Here is a 19,931-nt window from a genome sequence, read left to right on the forward strand (position 1 = left end):
CACGCTAAGTCCCGCCTCCTGTCTCTGCGTCTCGATTCTCATTGGCCCTTTGCGCCGAAACACTGGCATCTTATTGGCTGTTTCAGATGTCCGTTTGCGTTCCTTCACAGTAGATGAACTTCGGTGAAGCCGATCTTCAACAGCGGTGCTGCTCGATGAGCGATATTGGAAGCTGATCAAACCTGGCATGGCACCCACAACGGTGAGAATGTTCTCTTTATAACATATCACTTAGTATTTATAGAGAAAGAAAGCAGAAGAAAATAAGCACGAGAGGAAAAGAAAGTATTTTTGCAAAGACAGGATGCAGATTGCATGAATAGTTTGAATAGTTAATACTGATTAGTTTAAAACAACCGACAGAAAGTGCTTTAAAAACGCTCTAGAAAACATTAAGCAAGTACACAAATCCTTCCTGAACGGAGTTTGTTATATGAGCTGTACATAAAAAAGAATAAACTGTTCAAATAGTCGAGACATCGTCGGTTTTTAAAGTAAACAGTAAACTGATTTTTTTTTTTTTTTTTTTGGTAACAGATTTTTGCTTGTCATAATTGTTTTAGACTGCGTCTCAAAACGGAGTGAACTGTCTACCTAGGCGGCATTTTTGTGCATCAATAGGCGCGTGCATCATTTTTGGGCACCACATCAATCCCAGAAATGAGTCCAGAAATGCTGCACGCACATATCATGCCTAAAACTGCATTCTAGATAGGCAGTACACTAAGTTTGGAGGCACAACGCCAAAGAATGTCAACGAAAAAGAGTGTAGTTTTTACAGTATAGTAGGAAAAATTATACATTTTTCATATTATATATATAAAATGTTAGTGTATAGTATGAAATAACTCAATATATTTAATAAATACAATAAATGTTCAATATAGTATATAGCTCAAAATACCATCATTGGTTTTTTATTGTCGTGCATTTTCGAAATCCTTTTAATACAATAATAATTTTAAGTGTTTAAATGGTTTAACAGTTAAAAATATTACACTTTATGTATGTCGTCTGTACAGCTGATCACATCAACAGGCAGTTGACATTGGGCCATCTGTTTTGTAGCTCACAAGCAGCTTGAGGATTAAATTAATTACCCTCTGACATGTCGGGTGAGCTTGGACTCAAACACTGCCTGCTTCAGTCTAGCTCCAGGGAGAAATGCTGGGTAATTTAAGAAGCATTTGGGCCGATGTTGAATGCTGTAGCACCCTTTAATTCAGAGAGGCATGGACACCATTAAAGAGGAAATGCCAAATTAGTCAACCATGAAGAACACTCGGATAATCCTCAAGTGCACATAAAAGAAAGGTTCTGTAGATGCATACAAGTGTCTAAGAATGTTCTGAGACTTTTTTATCTTCTTTTCCTCATGTCCACATAATGATTCATGCTAAATCACAAGTTTTAGTAAAATGAGTCTAGTTAAGAAGTATTTTTTCACACTTGAAATGACTACACTGTAAAAAAGAATCGTTGGTTTAACTTAAAAAACTAAGTCACCTTAGCTGTCTTAAAAGTTTGAGTTCATTGAAATAAAAAATTTGAGTTAATACAACAAAGGCGATTGATTTAATCAACAGAAACTCAAAATATTACATTATCTGAACCACATTAAATACTGAAGTTGATTAGACATATCATTTTCCTTTGGGTTCATAAAAGTCAAAGTAGAGTTGTGAAATTAACGCATCTATAAAGTACGGCTTTGCGTAGGAACACGCTTCAAATTAGCGCTGTTTGAAATGGCAAACCGCAAAACCATGAAAGCTTTCTTGCATACTCATGGCCTCAGATCTAGTATGCAGTTCCCACTGATGCACAATACATCAAAAGGAACCTGACTGCAATTTACAAGGACAACTTTGACAAAAGGTTGCACAACACAGATGAAAGGGAGAATTTGAATTCATTCACTGCAAAGTACTGTAATGCGATTTATGGGAGCTCTGACGTGGAAGTCAAGCTTCCAAATTTCAGCTGGAGCACAGTAGCTGGACGTCTTCCGTCTCCGGGCATATTATGTAACACTCAGAGACTCCTTCGTGACTTCATGATGTGGAAACTTTGGCTAACCACACAAATCTCAACATGAAGCACCATTAAAAGCAAAGTGGGGTCAGTGCGAAGAAATCGAGATTCATGTTTCATAAGATTATTTCAGTTGAGGCTTGCAGCGCAGGGTCAAAGCATTTATGGTGCGCGCAGCTATACGGGAGAGTGAAATTCGATGCTTTCAAGGTTATCCATGCGCAATTACCGAGTGTTTAGAAGTGAGTGCTCGGGAAGGAATTTCAGTCAATCTTACCCTACCAACAACAAGTCTCTTTCACAAGCTGTCTATCAATAGAAAAGTTGTGGAATGCTGCTTTAGCTTTGATGTATGAAAGATGCTTTGACTCATAAGAGTAACATGGAAAAAATGACCTTCTTTTTTTCTTTTCCTGTGAACTGCACAGAAAGAAACACAACATGGGAATGGGAGTTTTTCCTGAGATCATAGCTCTGATCTATAGCCATTATGTTCTCCCTTCTCTGTAGTTCACCCTAAAAGGAAAATTAAGTCATCATTTACTCACCCTGGTGTTGTTGTAATGCTGTATGCCCTTCTTTCTTTTATGGACCACAAAAGGAGAATTTTTTTTAAATGTCCTGCTCGCACTTATGTCCGTATAATGGCATAGAAAAAAGCATCTAACTTTTATAAAAATGCAAAAGAATCACAGAATGATCCCATGTGACACATGACGTATATTCCAAGTGTTCTGGGCATATGTTTTTGAAGCAAATCACCTACCATGCCTTTAAGAGCACGGCAGAAACTAAAACAAATTACGATTCATACAACAGTTTTTTCAAGGAACCTAAAATGTGCTTCTTGAAATAATTATGGGGTCAGTAACACTGGGTCTACAACGGACGCGAGCAGCACGATACGACGCTTCAAACGACAATAGAACCCATTATAATCTGTAATATTGTCTACACTGGATGCGGCGTGACGCTACAATTTCCGACAGTAAACGGATTCCCTGTTCTATTTCTGACATTCTCCAAGTGCTTTCCAACAGGCATTTTGTTGCATTCATTGTAGACAGCTTTTAGCTGTTGCGGTGCGATGTGATAAAAGTCGCGTCTGGTGTGGACATGGTGTAAGATTTTTATTTTTTTTTTGAAAGACATTAATACTTTTATTCAGCAAGGATGCATTCAGTTGCTCAAAAGTTACAATAAAGACATTTATAATGTTACAAAAAAATATTTTTTTAATAAATGATATGTTTCTTGAGCAGCAAATCAGGATCATGTGACACTGAAGAGTGGAGAAATGATGCTGAAAATTCAGCTTTTCCATCACAAGAATAAATTACATTTTAAAATATATTAAAATAGAAAACATTTATTTTAAATTGTAATAATATTTCACAATATTACTGTTTTTTTTTTTTTTTAATCAAATAAATGCAGGCTTGGGGAGCTTAAGAGACTTTTTTCAAAAACATTAAAAAAATCGTACAGACTTTTAAATGGAAGTGTGTGTGACAAATATGCCTGCAAGTTGATTTTTAATGGTACTGGTAACTGAAAACATTTGCATGCTGCATTCATACTGAAATCATAAAGAAAAACTATTCATTGCACTTGTTTAATGTGGGTTTGTCTTGTTTATTTCATTATAATGTGCATTGAATAAGCGGCACACTGTACAATCAAGACAAGCACATCAAGATTATAGCAGACTGCGGTCATTTGGTCTGCAGATGGGAAGGAAAGGAGAGGATTTGTAGACTTGGATATTGTTGCCTGACTGCATGTTTTCCAAATAATTTATTCTAAACTTTGCCCTTATGTAGTGAATTGTTTGATGAAAACATTCATTAGAATCCCTGAATACATTTGAGTATTATTTAGTATTTTTTCACCCACTCATTTACTCCATGTTTTGTTCTCTTTTCAGGAGGCGAGGCTAAATGTGGAGGCTCTGAGCAAGAGAGACGTGCTGCTGCTCTTTAGTGTTCTTGAGGGAGAGCTGGAGGCCAGAGACTTTGTCATTCAGGCACTCAAGGTTAGTGCAGTCCCTTTAATGCTGATGTAGGACAAGAACGTTTCTATAGTTTCTTTGTATGCTGCAATCTATGGCAGTATGGGCAAATTGTGCTATTCTTGGTTCTTAAAGGGACAGTTCACCCAAGAATGAAGGTTTTATCCTTATTTACGCAGCTATGTGCCATTTCAAACCCATATGTTTGTGGAAGTTTTGGAGAATCTTCATACAGCTCTTAATTTAGACCAAAAACACCATTAAGAACCATGTCTGTGCAGTATATATCCAAGTCTTCTCAAGCTATATGATAGCTTTGTATGAAGAAAATAATAAACGAACATAAAAAAAGAAAACAATTCGTGTGTAGTCATGTAGAATTTATTCAGGAGCATCTGGACTTATTTATCCATTCAAGATGTTTAGATGTTCAGCTACTTGCAGTGCTGCATGTTTTCCGAGCAGCTGCGTCCCAAGTCATACATCAGTCACATACATCACTTATGATCTTGTGGTGTGTGTTCCTTGGGGAGTTCCCTTCATCCTGATACATACTGAGGCACTTCAGTGAGAGCTGAAACATCTCAAACAAATATATAAACAAGCTACATATGATCAATACTAATAAATCAGCACTTCAATAATGATATGCCTCAATTATTGTCTGTTGACAGTCAGTAGTTCGCTGTCAAACAGGTTTAACTCTTCATACAGCAGACTAGATACACAGGAGAGACATTATAGCTGTATCACTCAATGAAATCCAGATGTCTGTCTGGTTCATAGCTCAATCGTGCACGCTAGCATATTAACGGTAACATCCTGTTAGTGTATTAAACATCAGTGTACAGTTTATCTATGGCAAAGCTCAGTTTATTTTAGATATGTAAAGGCTAAACATTTATAAAAATAACTTTAGCCTTTGTATAACTTGTCCTTAAGCTAGAAATAATGCCATTGGCTACGGAGAATTCTTGGTTTAGCTGTGCAACAAACCTCTCACATGGTTTTTGGAAAGTTGCAGAGAACCTACACTCAAATAAATGCCATAGGGATTGATATTTGATCATACCCGCCGTTTGTTGTGCTTCCTGCATGAACTTAAAGGTTCCATCGAATGAAAAATGTAATTTACTTTGGCATAGTTGAATAACAAGAGTTCAGTACATGGAAATGACATACAGTGAGTCTCAAACTCCATTGTTTCCTCATTCTTATGTAAATCTCATTTGTTTAAAAGACCTCTGAAAAACAGGCGAATTTTAACATAACACCGACTGTTATGTAACTTTCGGGATCATTAATATGTACGCCCCCAATATTTGCATATGCTAGCTCATGTTTAAGGCATTACACAAGGGTAAAACGTCTGGATCTGTGCTGGATCACAGCTGAATCATCAGACAAGGTAAGCAAACAAGAACAACAGCGAAAAATGGCAGATGGAGCAATAATAACTGACATGATCCATGATATCATGATATTTTTAGTGATATTTGTAAATTGTCTTTCTAAATGTTTTGTTAGCATGTTGCTAATGTACTGTTAAATGTGGTTAAAGTTACCATCGTTTCTTACTGTATTCACGGAGATGAGAGCCGTCGCTATTTTCATTATTAATCACTTGCAGTCTGTATAATTCATAAACACAACTTCATTCTTTATAAATCTCTCCAACAGTGTAGCATTAGCCATTAGCCATGGAGCACAGCCTCAAATTCATTCAGAATCAAATGTAAACATCCAAATAAATACAATACTCACATGAATCGATGCATGCAGCATGCATGACAAACACTTTGTAAAGATCCATTTTGAGGGTTATATTAGCTGTGTGAACTTTGTTTATGCTGGTTAAGGCAGTCGAGAGCTCGTGGGCAGGGGAGCACGAGATTTAAAGGGGCCGCGCACTGAATCGGTGCATATATAATTATGGCTCAAAATAGGCAGTTAAAAAAATTAATAAAAAAAATCTATGGGGTATTTTGAGCTGAAACTTCACAGACACGTTCAGGGGACACCTTAGACTTATATTACATCTTGTTAAAACAGGTTCTAGTGCACCTTTAAGTGTTTTGCTGCATTTCCAATTCAACTGCATTCTTGAGTTATTTTCAATACAACATTCATCGACCTTTAAAGGCACAATATGTGAGATATTTGGATTAAATTATCCAAAAACCACTAGAACTGTGTTATATATTTTGTTGACTTGTGTACATTATCCCAGATTGTTTAATTCCATAGAAATAAGCAATTTTAACTAGGGATGTGCACAAATAGTCGATTATTCGAATATTCGTTCTGTAATTAATATTCGAAAAATAAAAATACTATTCGAATTTTACTATGTTGCTTTGCTGGCCGTAAATGCAGTGAATCCATGATAAATCCTAAGCACTAAAACTCGCCGTTATAACTAAATGCACCGGGTGGCGCTGTGGAGCGTGTTTAAATAAGTTTATTTTATTTGATCGTCACATAATGTTGTCGTCTGCCTCGCAAAGTTTGGAATTACTTAGATGAAAATGATCTTACAAAATGGAATAACTTTTGATCAAATTAATTAATGAAACAGAGTTATCATAATATCAACACCATAATGAGAAAGCACATAAAATCTAAATACCCGTTGAGTGAGGAAAGACAGCTGTCCATCACTGCATTCACGACGGGTAAGAGCAGCTGTAAGTTATCCCCGAGTGAGCCAAGATGATCACTTATCTGATAGCAAAATGATTTTGAGACATAGCCTATGCTTCCTTTAAGTTTCGTCGAGGGAGATATATTTACGAACAGAAAACAAAGTGCTACTGTTAGAAACTTAGCATAGCACACAGTTATGTATTATTATCTTTGTGTCTCTGCAACGTCTGTCAGCACGGCTCGTTTTCTCAACCGAGCATGTGGATATTATTGTTTTTCTCAACATGAACATGTGAAACAATATAAACACGATAATCATATACTAACTCGAGTGTATTATGTACGTTTTGTACAATAACTGGCGCTCCCGCTCGTACTGCTTGAGATTAAATGCTTTTGTTCTTAATATTTTCTGCTTACACATATTGTTTAATCCTTTGAACTAAAAGAAAAACCTTAAGACATAATGTAAGCGTGTTGTGTATATTGCCTAATCGTAAGCTTGTTCAGAAATGGTTACAAAATATTGATGAATATAAAACAATAACGTCTTTCTCATTTAACCTCATTTAAATAAACGAATATTCGAATATTAGTTTTTTTATAACCCAAATATTCGAATACAAAATTTTGGATAAATGCCCATCCCTAATTTTAACTAGTGTCCCATCCCTTGTCATTGCATCACCTATCAGTGACGTCATACCCGCGTTACCCTCGAATATGTTTTATTCTAATATCGATCTAGCTTACTGTGCAGTGTGCAACAAGTGTCTCACAGCAGCCGCCGAGCGAACGCACAGAGTAATGTTATAACATCGTTTTCAACACACAAATGTATCTAATATGATAAAACAGCTCTGCGATACCCCACATACGCTTGACTGAAAGAAGCAGAAGTGGCGACTGCAGCAAAATAAAAATTCCGCTGCTCTCGAGCCGTGTGTCACGCTCGTCTTTCATTAGCAATCGCTCCAGCGCCCTCGTTCCACTCCCACAGCACTCGGCCCTGCTCTGCTTCATACTACAGTAATGTTAATAAAATCTCATCCATGAACTTGATTTCTGCCCGAGTCCCGTCGGATTCTTTTCCACTGGCTGTGAGGTGAAGACGACAACTCCAATGATTCCGCACTCAATCTCGGCATCATCAAGCTACGCCTTTGCTTTGAATAGGTGACCTCTAGCGGCGAAAAATTATATATTGTGCCTTTAAAATCTTTAATACATTAGCTCATCCATGAATATGAATCTCATCGGATTCTTTTCCACCAGCTGTAGACATGAAGACAAGACTTCCCATGATTCTGCAAAATCAATGCATCATCAGACTATGCCTTTGTTTTGAATAAGCGACCTCTAGAGGTGAAAACTACATAGTGTGCCTTTAATTAGAGCCGACTGGGTCTCATTTTACCTTGCTTTTCCATCAGACTCTCTTCTGTTTAAATTTTATTTATTTATTTTTTCTGTGAGACTCCTACTACATTCCAGCACTGTTGCTGGGCCCCATCCCACACTTCTGGTGGACACACAGCTCAGCAGACAGAACTCAACTTTTGTGCGCCACAGCCAGATTAAACATCTTAAGGATCACTTCAGCAAAACACATCTGCTACACTTTTTTATTTTTTTATTAAAAAAAAAGTACTTTAGAGTACCATATAAATAAATACCATACTATATATATATATATATATATATAAAATATATATATATAGCAATTCAGTACTATTATATTGGTGAATCTCACAAAACTGTTAAGAACATTACACAGAACTGTTAAGAACCAATTCATATTTTAGTCAAAAGTATGCAAATTATGGTCACACTTTATATTAGATGTGCTTAACTACTATGTACTTACATCAGAAAATAAGTACAATGTACTTATTGTGTTCATATTGTATTTCAAAACACTTTTGCTGCTATTGAGGTGGGATATGGGTATGGTTAGGGACAGGTTTGGTGGTATGGGTATGTTTAAGGGTGAGTTTAGGTGTAAGAGATGGGTCAACAGTGTAATTATAGATGTAATTACAGAAATTAATTACAGCTCTAAATACATGCAGGTATTTTTAAAATATATAAAAACATGTATGTACACAATAAGTGCATTGTATCAAATGATTCAGTTAAATGTTAGTACATAGTAAAGACACCTACGTGTAATATAAAGTGGGACCCAAATTATATATATATATATATATATATAAGTGGATCTACTTATTTGGCAATTTTGACTCAGAATCAGCCAGACAGTGAGCAAGACAACTTCCCTTTTGAGCATCTGCGTCAGTACAAACGACAACAGTCTGGGCTCCTGGTCAAGCCTTGTTTTATTCCAAAATACACTTTGATTGTTATTTGTTCTCTGCACAAACATGTCAAACATTATTATGCACATTTCCTGTTGTCTAGTATCAGCTTTAAATTTTATTGTAGTGCCGTTGGTTCATCTGATCATGTTAGCATGGTAATAAAATTCAGCATCTGTGCTCTTAGATCATGTTTTTTGTGGTAAAGCTGCATGGAAGGCTGCACAGATATTATCTGCTGCATTCCTGTTCTTGAAAGCATTGGACTGAGGCTATGTGAGCATCACAAAGAGTAGATTTTGGGTATTAACCATTCTTTTAATCACTTTTAAGGGACTTCTTAAGTGGATAGCATATATTTAACCCAACTGCATATTTCTTTCAAAACTCTCTGTGGTTTTTAGGGGCGATGTTCTGGCATGCTGGGATTACAATCTCTGTCACTCATTGCTTGCTCTGAATGAGGTCATTAAGGCATGACTTTTCTGCTCTGACTCTCTCTCTCACACATACACGCATGACAAATGTCCCTTATGCATTTGGTCTAAAGAAAAAGGGAAAAATCAGGAGGGCAGAAATCACATCACAACAGCTTATAACTTCATTAGCCATGCTAATTGTACATACAAACACTATTCATTATTTCCTTGTGGTGTTTTCTGTGAAAAAAATAAAAGTGGAACTAAATAGTATTTTTCTCAAATAATCGTTTCCATACTTATTTATCCCCCTTAGCAGCTATTGACTTTTGAGGGGAAAACTTGAAAACATTTCATGACTTAAAAGTAAATAGTTTTAAATAGTTAGACTTTGTGTTCCAGAATGAATGCCCTCCACGTGTCCATCTTAAAGTTTAAAGTAAGTATTCTCAAAATTTAAAAAACGGCTTCATATATATATATAATTTTTTTTTTTTTTTTGTAATTTGAGGAGCTAGCATGGAGGATTTTGGGAGTGCATGTAGCAGATACCAAAAGTATCTCACTGTTGTCAGTAGGTTGTTTACCTTTATCCCCTGGTCTCTAATTTTCTTAGTGAAGATACTCTGTATGTTATCTTTCTCTATCAGATAGACATTCTCTCTCTCTCTCTCTCTCTCTCTCTCTCTCTCTCTCTCTCTCTCTCTCTCTCTCTCTCACACACACACAAACAAACACACACACATAAAGGTTGTTTGAAGGCACCAGACTGGCTGACTTATCTTAAGTCATTAGTAAGGTTAATCTTCTCAAGGCCCCCATAATTGCTCAAGCTTTTAGCCTAAACACACACGCACACACACACACACACACGCACACACGCACGCGCGCGCGCACGCACGCACGCACACACACACACACACACACACACACACACACACACACACACACACACACACACACACACACAAACACTATTGAAAGCATCATAAATATAGAATGGAAAGTACACATCCATTAACTTGACAAACAAAAGATTTTGCATACAGAACAGCTGTTGTGTATTTGGGCAATTTGGAGCTTGCAATTATCTAGTATTCAAGTAAATAGCTTGAATACAGTACTTTCAAGTCCCTTTATTTCATTTTAGATTTTGTGTCAGATTTTTATTGCCAAATGGAAACATATTAAAACAAGAAATATATAATAATCTATAATAATATATATAGAATACACTAATATATATTAGAGTGTTGTGTATCAAAGTACAGCAATGACACATTGTCTTTTAAATATTTAAAGCCCAGGAAATTATTCATTTTAGGACTAGATTAAATCCACCTTTTAGTCTGATACTTCTTTTTAAACTAATACTTGATGTTTGTGTTGGGCATATTTTTGTGTGTGTGTGTGTGTGTGTGTGTGTGTGTGTGTGTGTGTGTGTGTGTGTGTGTGTGTGTGTGTGTGTGTGTGTGTGTGTGTGTGTGTAAACCAGAAGAATGTCCAATATAACGAAGAGTGGCTATGGAATTCTGCATCTTGTGAGATTTTGTTTACAAGGCTGATTGTTTATCTGTCACAATAATAATCTAAAAATCTCAACTGAAAGTAACTACAAACATCTTGCTGTGCATGTTGTGAGTGGGTTGTGGATGTGCATGGTTAGAATACAGGTCTCAGTACCATTTTGCCTTTGTTTTCTTGTTTTGTTTTTGACTTTCTTTAAAATAAGAAAAGAAAAAAGAACTAATTAAAAAGGCAATTAGTTTAGTCTGACCTGTGTAATGTTGCAGTCACTTTTGACTTCTCTTTTCCCGACTTTTTTTTTTCTTTTCTTACTATCAATTTAAATCAAAGTGGTTAAATAAGATTTTATTTGTTATATAACAGCTCCTAGATGCTTATCTTCAAGATACTTCAGAAACGCCTTTCCTTACTTTTTTTTCCCCCTTCATTTTCTCTTTTTTCCATATAATTTACAGGATGTTTTCTAAAACAGGGAATTTAGCCCTTCGATTTGCTCACTAACTTCCAATATGTTTCAGTAGGGAATCAAATCTGGAAAGAAAATTGCATTCATCAAAGACAAATGACATTCATCTTTGAAGCTGCTGTGTGTATTTTTTACAGTATTAAAATGTTTTTTAAAGCCCCAAGCTTTCATTAAAGTATTGGTGGGAATGTCACCCGCAGTCCTCATATTCTCCTATGTTTTGTTAAACATCTTCAGCAGGACAAAAACACTCCCTTTCTACCTCATCCCTTCTGCTTCAGAGACTGAAAAACACTCATTCATTGTGTCACGTCTGCACGGCACATTTATCTGTTCCAGCATCAGCACCACAGAGGTTCACAAAGAATCAAAGTGTACACTTATGTACCACATTCATCATGGCTAGTGTGTGAGTTTCCGATAATCCTGTTTCTGTACAAGTCGAATCTTAGGACTGCCTCAAATGGCAAGGCTTTATGTTGCTGAACTTGAGTAAACCATTAAAACACACAAATACTCTCACAAACACTTACCAGCTGGACATGCATGTTACAACTTGAATCTGTCAATCTGAGAGCAGATATATATATATATATTTATCATGACATGCTAAAAACAGTCCTAAAAATGTTTAAATTGTTGTTTCCGCCATGGAATTTAACAGTTTAAAAGGTCATTGCAACTGTTTATTGCAATTGCAAATTTATCTCTCACAATTCTGACTTTTTTCAAGTTAAAGTCCAATTCTGAGGGGGAAAAGACTAACTTTTTGATATAAACTCGCAATTCTGAGAAAAAGTCAGAATTGCATGATATAAAGTCGCAACTGCGAGTTATAAAGTCAGAATCGCTATTCTAACTTTATAATACACAATTGTGACTTTATATCATTCAATTCTGACTTTATAACTTGCAATTGTGAGAAAAAAATCTGAATTGTGAGATTAAAAAAAAGTCGTAATTACCTTTTTTATTTTTTATTCAGTGGCAGAAACAAGCATCGTTAGAATACAGCTTTGTGACTGGTAATAATTATTTGTGGTAGGTAATTTTTCATCCTCCAGGCAGGTGTGGAAAAACGTTAATGTTGGACCCTGAGTGTGTGTTTAGATGCATATCCATCTGTGTGTATTTACCCCTCCTCCTGACATTAATTGTCATACCTCTATTCCCTGTAGACATCTAGTCCTTTTTCAACAGCTCCCACTCCCACAGCTTTCAGCTTGAATCACGAAACATGCCATGTCATTCCAAACTACCCTGAAGGAGGTGGAGTATTTCATCCCTCTTTTCTTCTTACGTGTAAGCTCCAATCTCTTTTGTTACAACCATAAGTACGTTTATAAGTTTAACCACACAGAACACTCTAGCATCCACCTAGCAACAGCCCAGAACACCCTAGCAACTACCCAGAACACCATAGCACCCCAAAGGTCCTGATACACCTCAAGCAAAATCAAAGAACAAACTGGTATGATGTCATTTTGAAAAGAAAATCAGGCCAAAACGAAGTTCGTTCGAGTTCAAAACAGCTTGCCGAAGTAAACTTTCCAGAAATATTCACTCCAACTTAAACCTTTAAACTATCATTGACTGTGGCGATGATGTAATAGATAGGTGTGGCTTTGAGGCTCCGCCTTCTTTGATGTGGAAATCTTCTCTGGTTTATTTCTTCTGTTCAGTTCATTGTGGTCAGACGTCTGCGAGTAAACATGAATACACTGGAGAGCCGCTTTATAGTTTAATCCCATGTAGCCAATCACAGACATATCTGTTGAGTGTGTGAACACAATGGCCAAATGAGCCCTTTTAGTTCAGAGTCATTTCAGGAGGTATTGAATTACTCCAGCTGGAACTTTTTTTGGTGTCCCATTCACTGCATTGACCCTACCTAGACTGAAGCAATTGTTTTCATCCCTATATGGACCCCTTACTTGACCTCTTACTTAAAACAGCAAACACAGAGAGCTGAACACACACTTACTCTCTCTCTCTCACACACACACACACACACACACACACACACACACACATATATACACAGAGCCTTCGAGAATGGTTTATGTTGCTTTTGGCAGGGTCATATGCTCTGTATCATCTCATTTCCTGTTTAGAAAGCAAGTATGGACTGAGCATGTCTGTGTGAAAGAGAAAAATGGAGACTGCTTTACAAGACTTGCAAAATGAAATGGAAGCTACAAAAATGATCAACAAACTCCCCTTAATACCAAGATAACAGATCTCGAATAGCTGTTTCACGTTAAAAGATTATGGACATTTTGATCTCTTTAAACACTAATTGTTTAAACTGAAATGTGCAGAAATCAAATAAAATTCACCTAAAATAATCAAATAAATCCCTCTTCCTCTGTCTCTCTCTCACTGCAGGCCCAGCGTAAAGATTCCTACGTGTGTGAGCGATATGGCAAATACAACCTGAGCGACCCGTTCCTGGCCCTGCAGAGAGACAGTGAGGTTCTCCAGAGCTCCAGCCAGACCAGGGGAGATGGAGGAAGTTCCTCCCAGAGACGAGAGGGGGGCTGTGGGGCCACGGCTCACTCAGACCCTTTGGCGGTGCTGAAGCTGGTGGTTGGACACTGCAGAAGGATGCAGGAAAAGATGCTGAAACAGCTGGCAGCTGCTGAGAACAGACACAGGAGGGTGAGTTTATACTGCATAATAGCTAAAAGCAACTGACATCGTACCTGATGTGAACATCATATCATTTAAATTGGATTTACCAGAGTGTAACAGGTCAAGGAGAGATTGGAATGGTTTATAAGCTAATCTTTGTCTCTTTCTGCCGCCCCTCTGTGGTGGTTTCAGGTCATTGCTGATCTGGAAGAGGAGAAGAGAAAGCATGCTGAGGATACTGCAGAAGGAGATGATGTCACATACATTCTGGAGAAGGAGAGAGAGCGCCTCCTGCAGCAGGTACAAAGAACTGATAATATAATTGTGATCTTAATTCCAGGTTCTCCTAGGGAACAGGCTACAATTTTCCTTTACCCTAATCAAAATGAGTGTTTTTCTCTATTAAAATATACATTCAAACATCATTTTTATTAGGATTTTGCAAGTTTTTGCATATAACAACAAACTTGTTATAGATCCCACTAGTGTTGTCACGATACTAGAATTTCTAACTTCGATACGATACCTTGAAAAATATCGATATTCGATACCATTTTCGATACCACGGAGAAAAAAACTGCCACAATATTAAGGGGTTATTTTTTTATTTAAAGCTAAATATAACAAGTCTAGAACATATATTTTACATTAACAAAACTGTCCTGAGGTAGTGCACTTGTTCAAAAGCCTCTCAGATTGCATTACATTCAAAAACCAATAAATTGCAAGTAAAAAAAAAAAAAAAGTGCAATCTTTTGTATTTCCAAGTAAAATCAAATCACAATGTCAACAAAAGATACTTAAACTTCAAGCAAAAACAAAATCAGTGCAATCTTATGCATCAAGTATCAAATTAGTAAACAAAATAATTAAATGGAATCTTTTGCTGCAGTTTTATGCAGATTTTCTCTACAGAGGTGAGTGAGATTGACACCCATTACTGTAATGCAATGAAAAATACTTACAAAACATTTGTTAATCAAAGTTAAAAGTTGATTTAAACTAACATTCACTAATACATGTACTAATTAAAATCCAAAGTTCTATTTGTTAATATTTTTTCATTGGACCGGAGCTAACATGATCCGCTATATTTTTATTACCTAATACCTACTGTTATCAAAGATTAAAATATACTGTAACAAATGCATTGCTCATCGGTCATAAAAGCTGGTTAATACATTAACGTTATTTGATGAACAGATTTAAACGCAAACGTGCGTGCATCACACGCGAAAACAGTGCTCACTGGATCGACATGAAGTCGTCAAGTCACCTTTATTTATATAGTGCTTTTAACAACACAGATCCGGCTGTCGGTCTCTCAGGTGCTTTGATATATTAGTGGTGTTAGCGCCTTTTGTTAGCACTGTTCTGTAGCATCTCTTGCATATTGGCTTATACATATTTCCAGATAGCACTTCTGCTGTGTTCCTTATCAACCAAAGCCGGTCGCGCGGGCGCTGCACTCGCCATCTTTCCATTCACTTCACTTTTGCTAACCAGAGCAAATTAGACGAGTGCGAGTGCGAGTGCGCGTGCGCGTGCGCATGTGGTGGTCGTCAACGCGCCTTTGGAGAGAAGTGAAAGTGAAAGCGCAGCTAGTATCGATACTTCGGGAAATTAGTATTGGTACCGTTCAGATATTTCAGTATCGATATTTATCGAAATATATATTTTTGACAACACTAGATCCCACATAAGGCTGCATGATAAATCGCTTTAGCATCGATATCGCGAGGTGCGCATTCGCGATGTGTGTCAAGTATAGGGATCGTAGTTGATGTGTTATCTGTACAGACCAGGCACCAAGTTCAAAATGCACATGATTCTCGGATTAATTGCAAGGTTTAACCATCATAGAGTAAAAGTTTATAATTTGCACGTGTTTAGGTCCTGTCAGTTTAAACATTCAAGCGATTTTTCTCTGTGCACACGCAGAGCTGCACAGACAGAATACGAACAAATTCTCTTCTTTTTTTCGTCTGTTTGTGCTTGAATGGACACAAACACGCAAAATTATGTCAAAATGGCTGGCTCGGCGAGTTTTCTCGTAAACACAGATGCTTATGGATTATGTGAGCGTAAACAGTTGAGAAAGAAAACGGATGAACATCATTATGCATTTGCTCTTAAAATCACTTTTGTATCTTTAACAAAGATGAATTATATTTCATTTAAACACTGAAGACTATGCAGTGTTATTTTACATTTCATTATTCAATTTCTGTACATAAATACCAGACTTAGACTTACCTGAAAAACAATAGGCTGAAGCACTGTTTATTTCATTTTTATCTTTGTTATATTGTAATTATCTATGCTTGTAATTTATTTTCTATGTAGATTCACTCCCCCTACAAAATCACCCCAATCATTCATATAATTCTTTTCAAATAGAGCTATTCATCTTGTGAAACCGTTTTCATATAGCAGAAAAACAAAATATAAATATTTTTCCAATATCGTGCAGCCCTAATCCCACAGAAAACAAAAGGTATTTTTACACAATATTTAATAAAACGTACTCTTTAACAGAAAAATAACATATACTGTAACATTTTAAATAAATGTATTAATAATAATAATAATAATAATAATAAATGTTCCTTCAGCATATTAGAATGATTTCTGAAGGATCATGTGACACTGAAGACTGGAGAAATTATGCTGAAAATTCAGCTTTGTATCACAGGAATACATTACATTTCAAAATATATTAAAACAAAATTGTAAATTGTAATAATATTTCACAATATTTGTTTTTACTGTATTTTTGATCAAATAGATGCAGCCTTGGTGAGCATAAGAGAATTTTCAAAAACATTTAAAATCTTTCAAACCTTAAACTAGTAGTGTGCTCTTAAAAAACGTCTTATCTTGCAAAATGTTTGTGTGTAAATCTATGACTTTATCAACGTATTTCAATCAATTTTTTTTTTTTATACATATGTTTAGTTGGAGTTTGAGAAAGCAAAAACGTCCCGAATGGAGAGGGAGAACAAACGACTGCACGATCAGTTAGAAGATCAGCGGGTCCAGCATAAACAGCTCATGACAGCGCTGAGTCGGGAATGCAAGCGCTCCGGCACCCGCGCACACGAGGAGTCCCAGCGTGCCAACGAACTCAGCCATTGCCTTGATCGCGAGCGAGCGGCCAATCAGACTCTGAGGGCGGAGCTTGAGGAGGAAAAGAAGAGGGCTATGCAAATGGAGGCGAGGCGAGAGGAGCTGTTGGCCGAGTTTGACACTGAACGGGAACAGCTCGGGCTGAGAATACGGAAAGAGGAAGCACGCTGTAACGCACTACAGGAAGAACTAGAGAGGGTGAGGAGAGAGATGAGCAATGCTGATGAGAAATCAAATAAGACCAAGACAGAAATGAACGGACATCTTACTCCTACGGAGGACGATGGGAGTGTTGAGAAGCAGAATATGTTAACCAATGGGAGCTCTCTGACCAGTTCACAAGCTCACAGCCCTACGACAAGCAATCAGTCACCAGACATACCCAGTGTACAAGCTGCGTACCAGGCTGGCATCAACCAGCGCTTCCACGCAGCCCGTCACAAGTTCCAAGGCACCACTGATCAAGATTCTCAGGCGGTCTCTTCCCCTCCAAACAGTCCGCATGACCTTTCACCCTGTGCGGCCCATGCGTCTCCATTAGACAACGTTTCATCTAAACAAGCAGCCCGCAGCACCGTCACACAGGCCCTGAGTCGCTTCAGCACTCAGCAAGGTCCCAGCTCACCAACATCCCCCAACAGTTCTCCTTTCGGCACAGATTACCGCACGTTGGCCCAATCTGGGATGTTGTCTCCCACCATCAGGTCTCCAACTATTTCCAGAGCCGACAGAGGGAACCCACCTCCGATCCCACCCAAGAAACCAGGCCTCGCTGAAACGCCCCCTTCTCCGGCCACCCTCCGAGCTGCTCACTTGGCTCAAATGTCGGCCGGTTGCGGACGCAGCAGCAACCCAGAGAGCAGCAAAGAACCAGACCTGGTGCTGTCATCTAGCGGCTAGCAAGCACAAATGATGAACTTGATCACGTCAAACACTGTTGATTTTTTTTTTGTAAGGGACGTTTCAGGTTTTTAAAATCATTTTGGAAGATTTGAATGATATATTTTCGATGTAAATTTGCAATGTTACAATATCTCATTCAAATGCATGTTGATTGTGTGCATGAATACATTATACATTCTGTATTTTCTGTATGTCATCTATGAGAAAAATCACCTGTTTATGGCTGACAATCACCATAGTTTTATATATTGTTATTCTGACAAATATTTATATATAAACACAACCATTCAAAAAGTTTGGGGTCAGTAAGATTTTCTTGAAAGAAATTAATTCAGGAAGGACGCATTACATTAATCAAGACATTTATGCTACAAATTTTAATTCATAAAATAGTCCTGTAAAAAATGTCATGGTTTTCACCAAAATTAATTAAGCTGCAGCTGTTTTCAACATTAATGTTGACATGTTTCTTGAGAAGCAAATCAGCATATTAGAATGATTTCTGAAGGATCATGTGACACTGAAGACTGGAGTAATGATGCTGAAAATATAGCTTTTCCATCACAGGAATAAAATACATTAAAATAGAAAACGGTTATTTTAAATTGTAATAATATTTCAAAATATTACTATATTTTTTGAACAAATAAATGCAAACTTGGTGAGCAGAAGAGACTTCCTTCAGAAACATTTAAAAAGGTTACCAACCCCAAACTTTTGAACTTCTGACCATTTTACCCTTCCCTGTCATCTAGTTTATACACTGAACTATATATTTACAGATTGCATGAGCAAACAATCCTTTGCTTTCTCACATAGCAGTTTGTTTTTTGTATATCTAAAGACATTGGATATTTACCCTAAATATTCACATCTCGCTCAGAATCATGTTACAGATGTTTGTATCACCTTATAATGTTTTGTTCTGTTTATCTTTGAAGTTTGTATTCTTTTTGTGATCTGATATGGATGTTATTTTTATAACCAATATTATCTATAAATTCTTTGTTAAACTTGTAGACATGGGCTGGAACAAATTTTTGCATATCTGTACCGCCTAAATCCAGCCAGCAGGGGCCACTGGGTGGTAAAGTTATCACCCATCCTCAGCCATTCATAGACAATATGTGCAATGGAATACTAGCACACTAGTATACACAATATACTGCCTTCTATTTTGTATAAAATAGTATGCGAAATAAAGTTATTTTGAGATTTAATCTGATTTTGTGTACAAATGTACTTGTGGCAGTCCTCTCAAATAATGGTGATGTTAAAAAAAATCAGATGCTATTCATTTGACGGGTTGGGTGCATTTGTGTTCAGCAGAACAAAGAAATTCATACAGGTTTGGAACTACATGATAGAATTTTCATTTTTGGGTGAACCGTCTCTTTAAATATTCTTTAATTTCATACATATTCATAATTGAAACCTAAAATGACTAAGTTAAAAAAATAAATAAATGTGTAAACCTTAAATGTGTTTATTTTGCAATAATGACTGGCTGATTGTATGTAATCCTCCCTAAAAGGCTATTTACCTAATTAATTAACTGATATTGAATATTAATGTAAGTATAAATTATTTAGGAAAATAATTTGAGAAGTAAATAATATGGCAAAGTATTGTGAGAAACATGAAACTAGCTCAGTTATGTAAGAAATTGACCAATCAGAATCGAGTCTTCCAGAGGGCTATCTAATAATGAACGTTATCATAAAGTGTTACCCCTTAATGTCATAATATAATGAGCTGATCATATATAAGTCAGCCAGGAACAGAACAGAAGTTGTGATTGTGACATATATCTGAGTGAAACTGCTTCTCGAACAAGGAAAATG

The 19,931-nt window shown here is 36.8% G+C and overlaps 1 protein-coding gene across 1 annotated transcript; it reads left to right on the top strand.

Annotated features, from left to right (window-relative positions):
• Positions 1 to 112: 112 nt before the first annotated feature.
• Positions 113 to 19,239, top strand: cttnbp2nla (CTTNBP2 N-terminal like a). The gene is made up of 5 exons (XM_067372965.1): positions 113 to 202; positions 3,962 to 4,069; positions 13,810 to 14,082; positions 14,248 to 14,355; positions 17,014 to 19,239. The coding sequence occupies exons 1-5, from the start codon at positions 188 to 190 to the stop codon at positions 18,082 to 18,084; spliced, it is 1,575 nt and encodes a 524-aa protein (XP_067229066.1). The 5' UTR covers positions 113 to 187; the 3' UTR covers positions 18,085 to 19,239.
• The last annotated feature ends 692 nt before the right edge of the window (positions 19,240 to 19,931 follow it).

This window comes from Chanodichthys erythropterus, chromosome 21 (assembly GCF_024489055.1).
Source record: "Chanodichthys erythropterus isolate Z2021 chromosome 21, ASM2448905v1, whole genome shotgun sequence".
Classification (NCBI taxonomy): Eukaryota; Metazoa; Chordata; class Actinopteri; order Cypriniformes; family Xenocyprididae; genus Chanodichthys; species Chanodichthys erythropterus.

Excerpts from the sequence above, each read along its gene's own strand:
- cttnbp2nla (XM_067372965.1), top strand. Across the intron at positions 4,070-13,809 it reads TTGTCATTCAGGCACTCAAG|GCCCAGCGTAAAGATTCCTA; the intron begins GTTAGTGCAGTC and ends CTCTCACTGCAG. Across the intron at positions 14,083-14,247 it reads CTGAGAACAGACACAGGAGG|GTCATTGCTGATCTGGAAGA; the intron begins GTGAGTTTATAC and ends TGGTGGTTTCAG.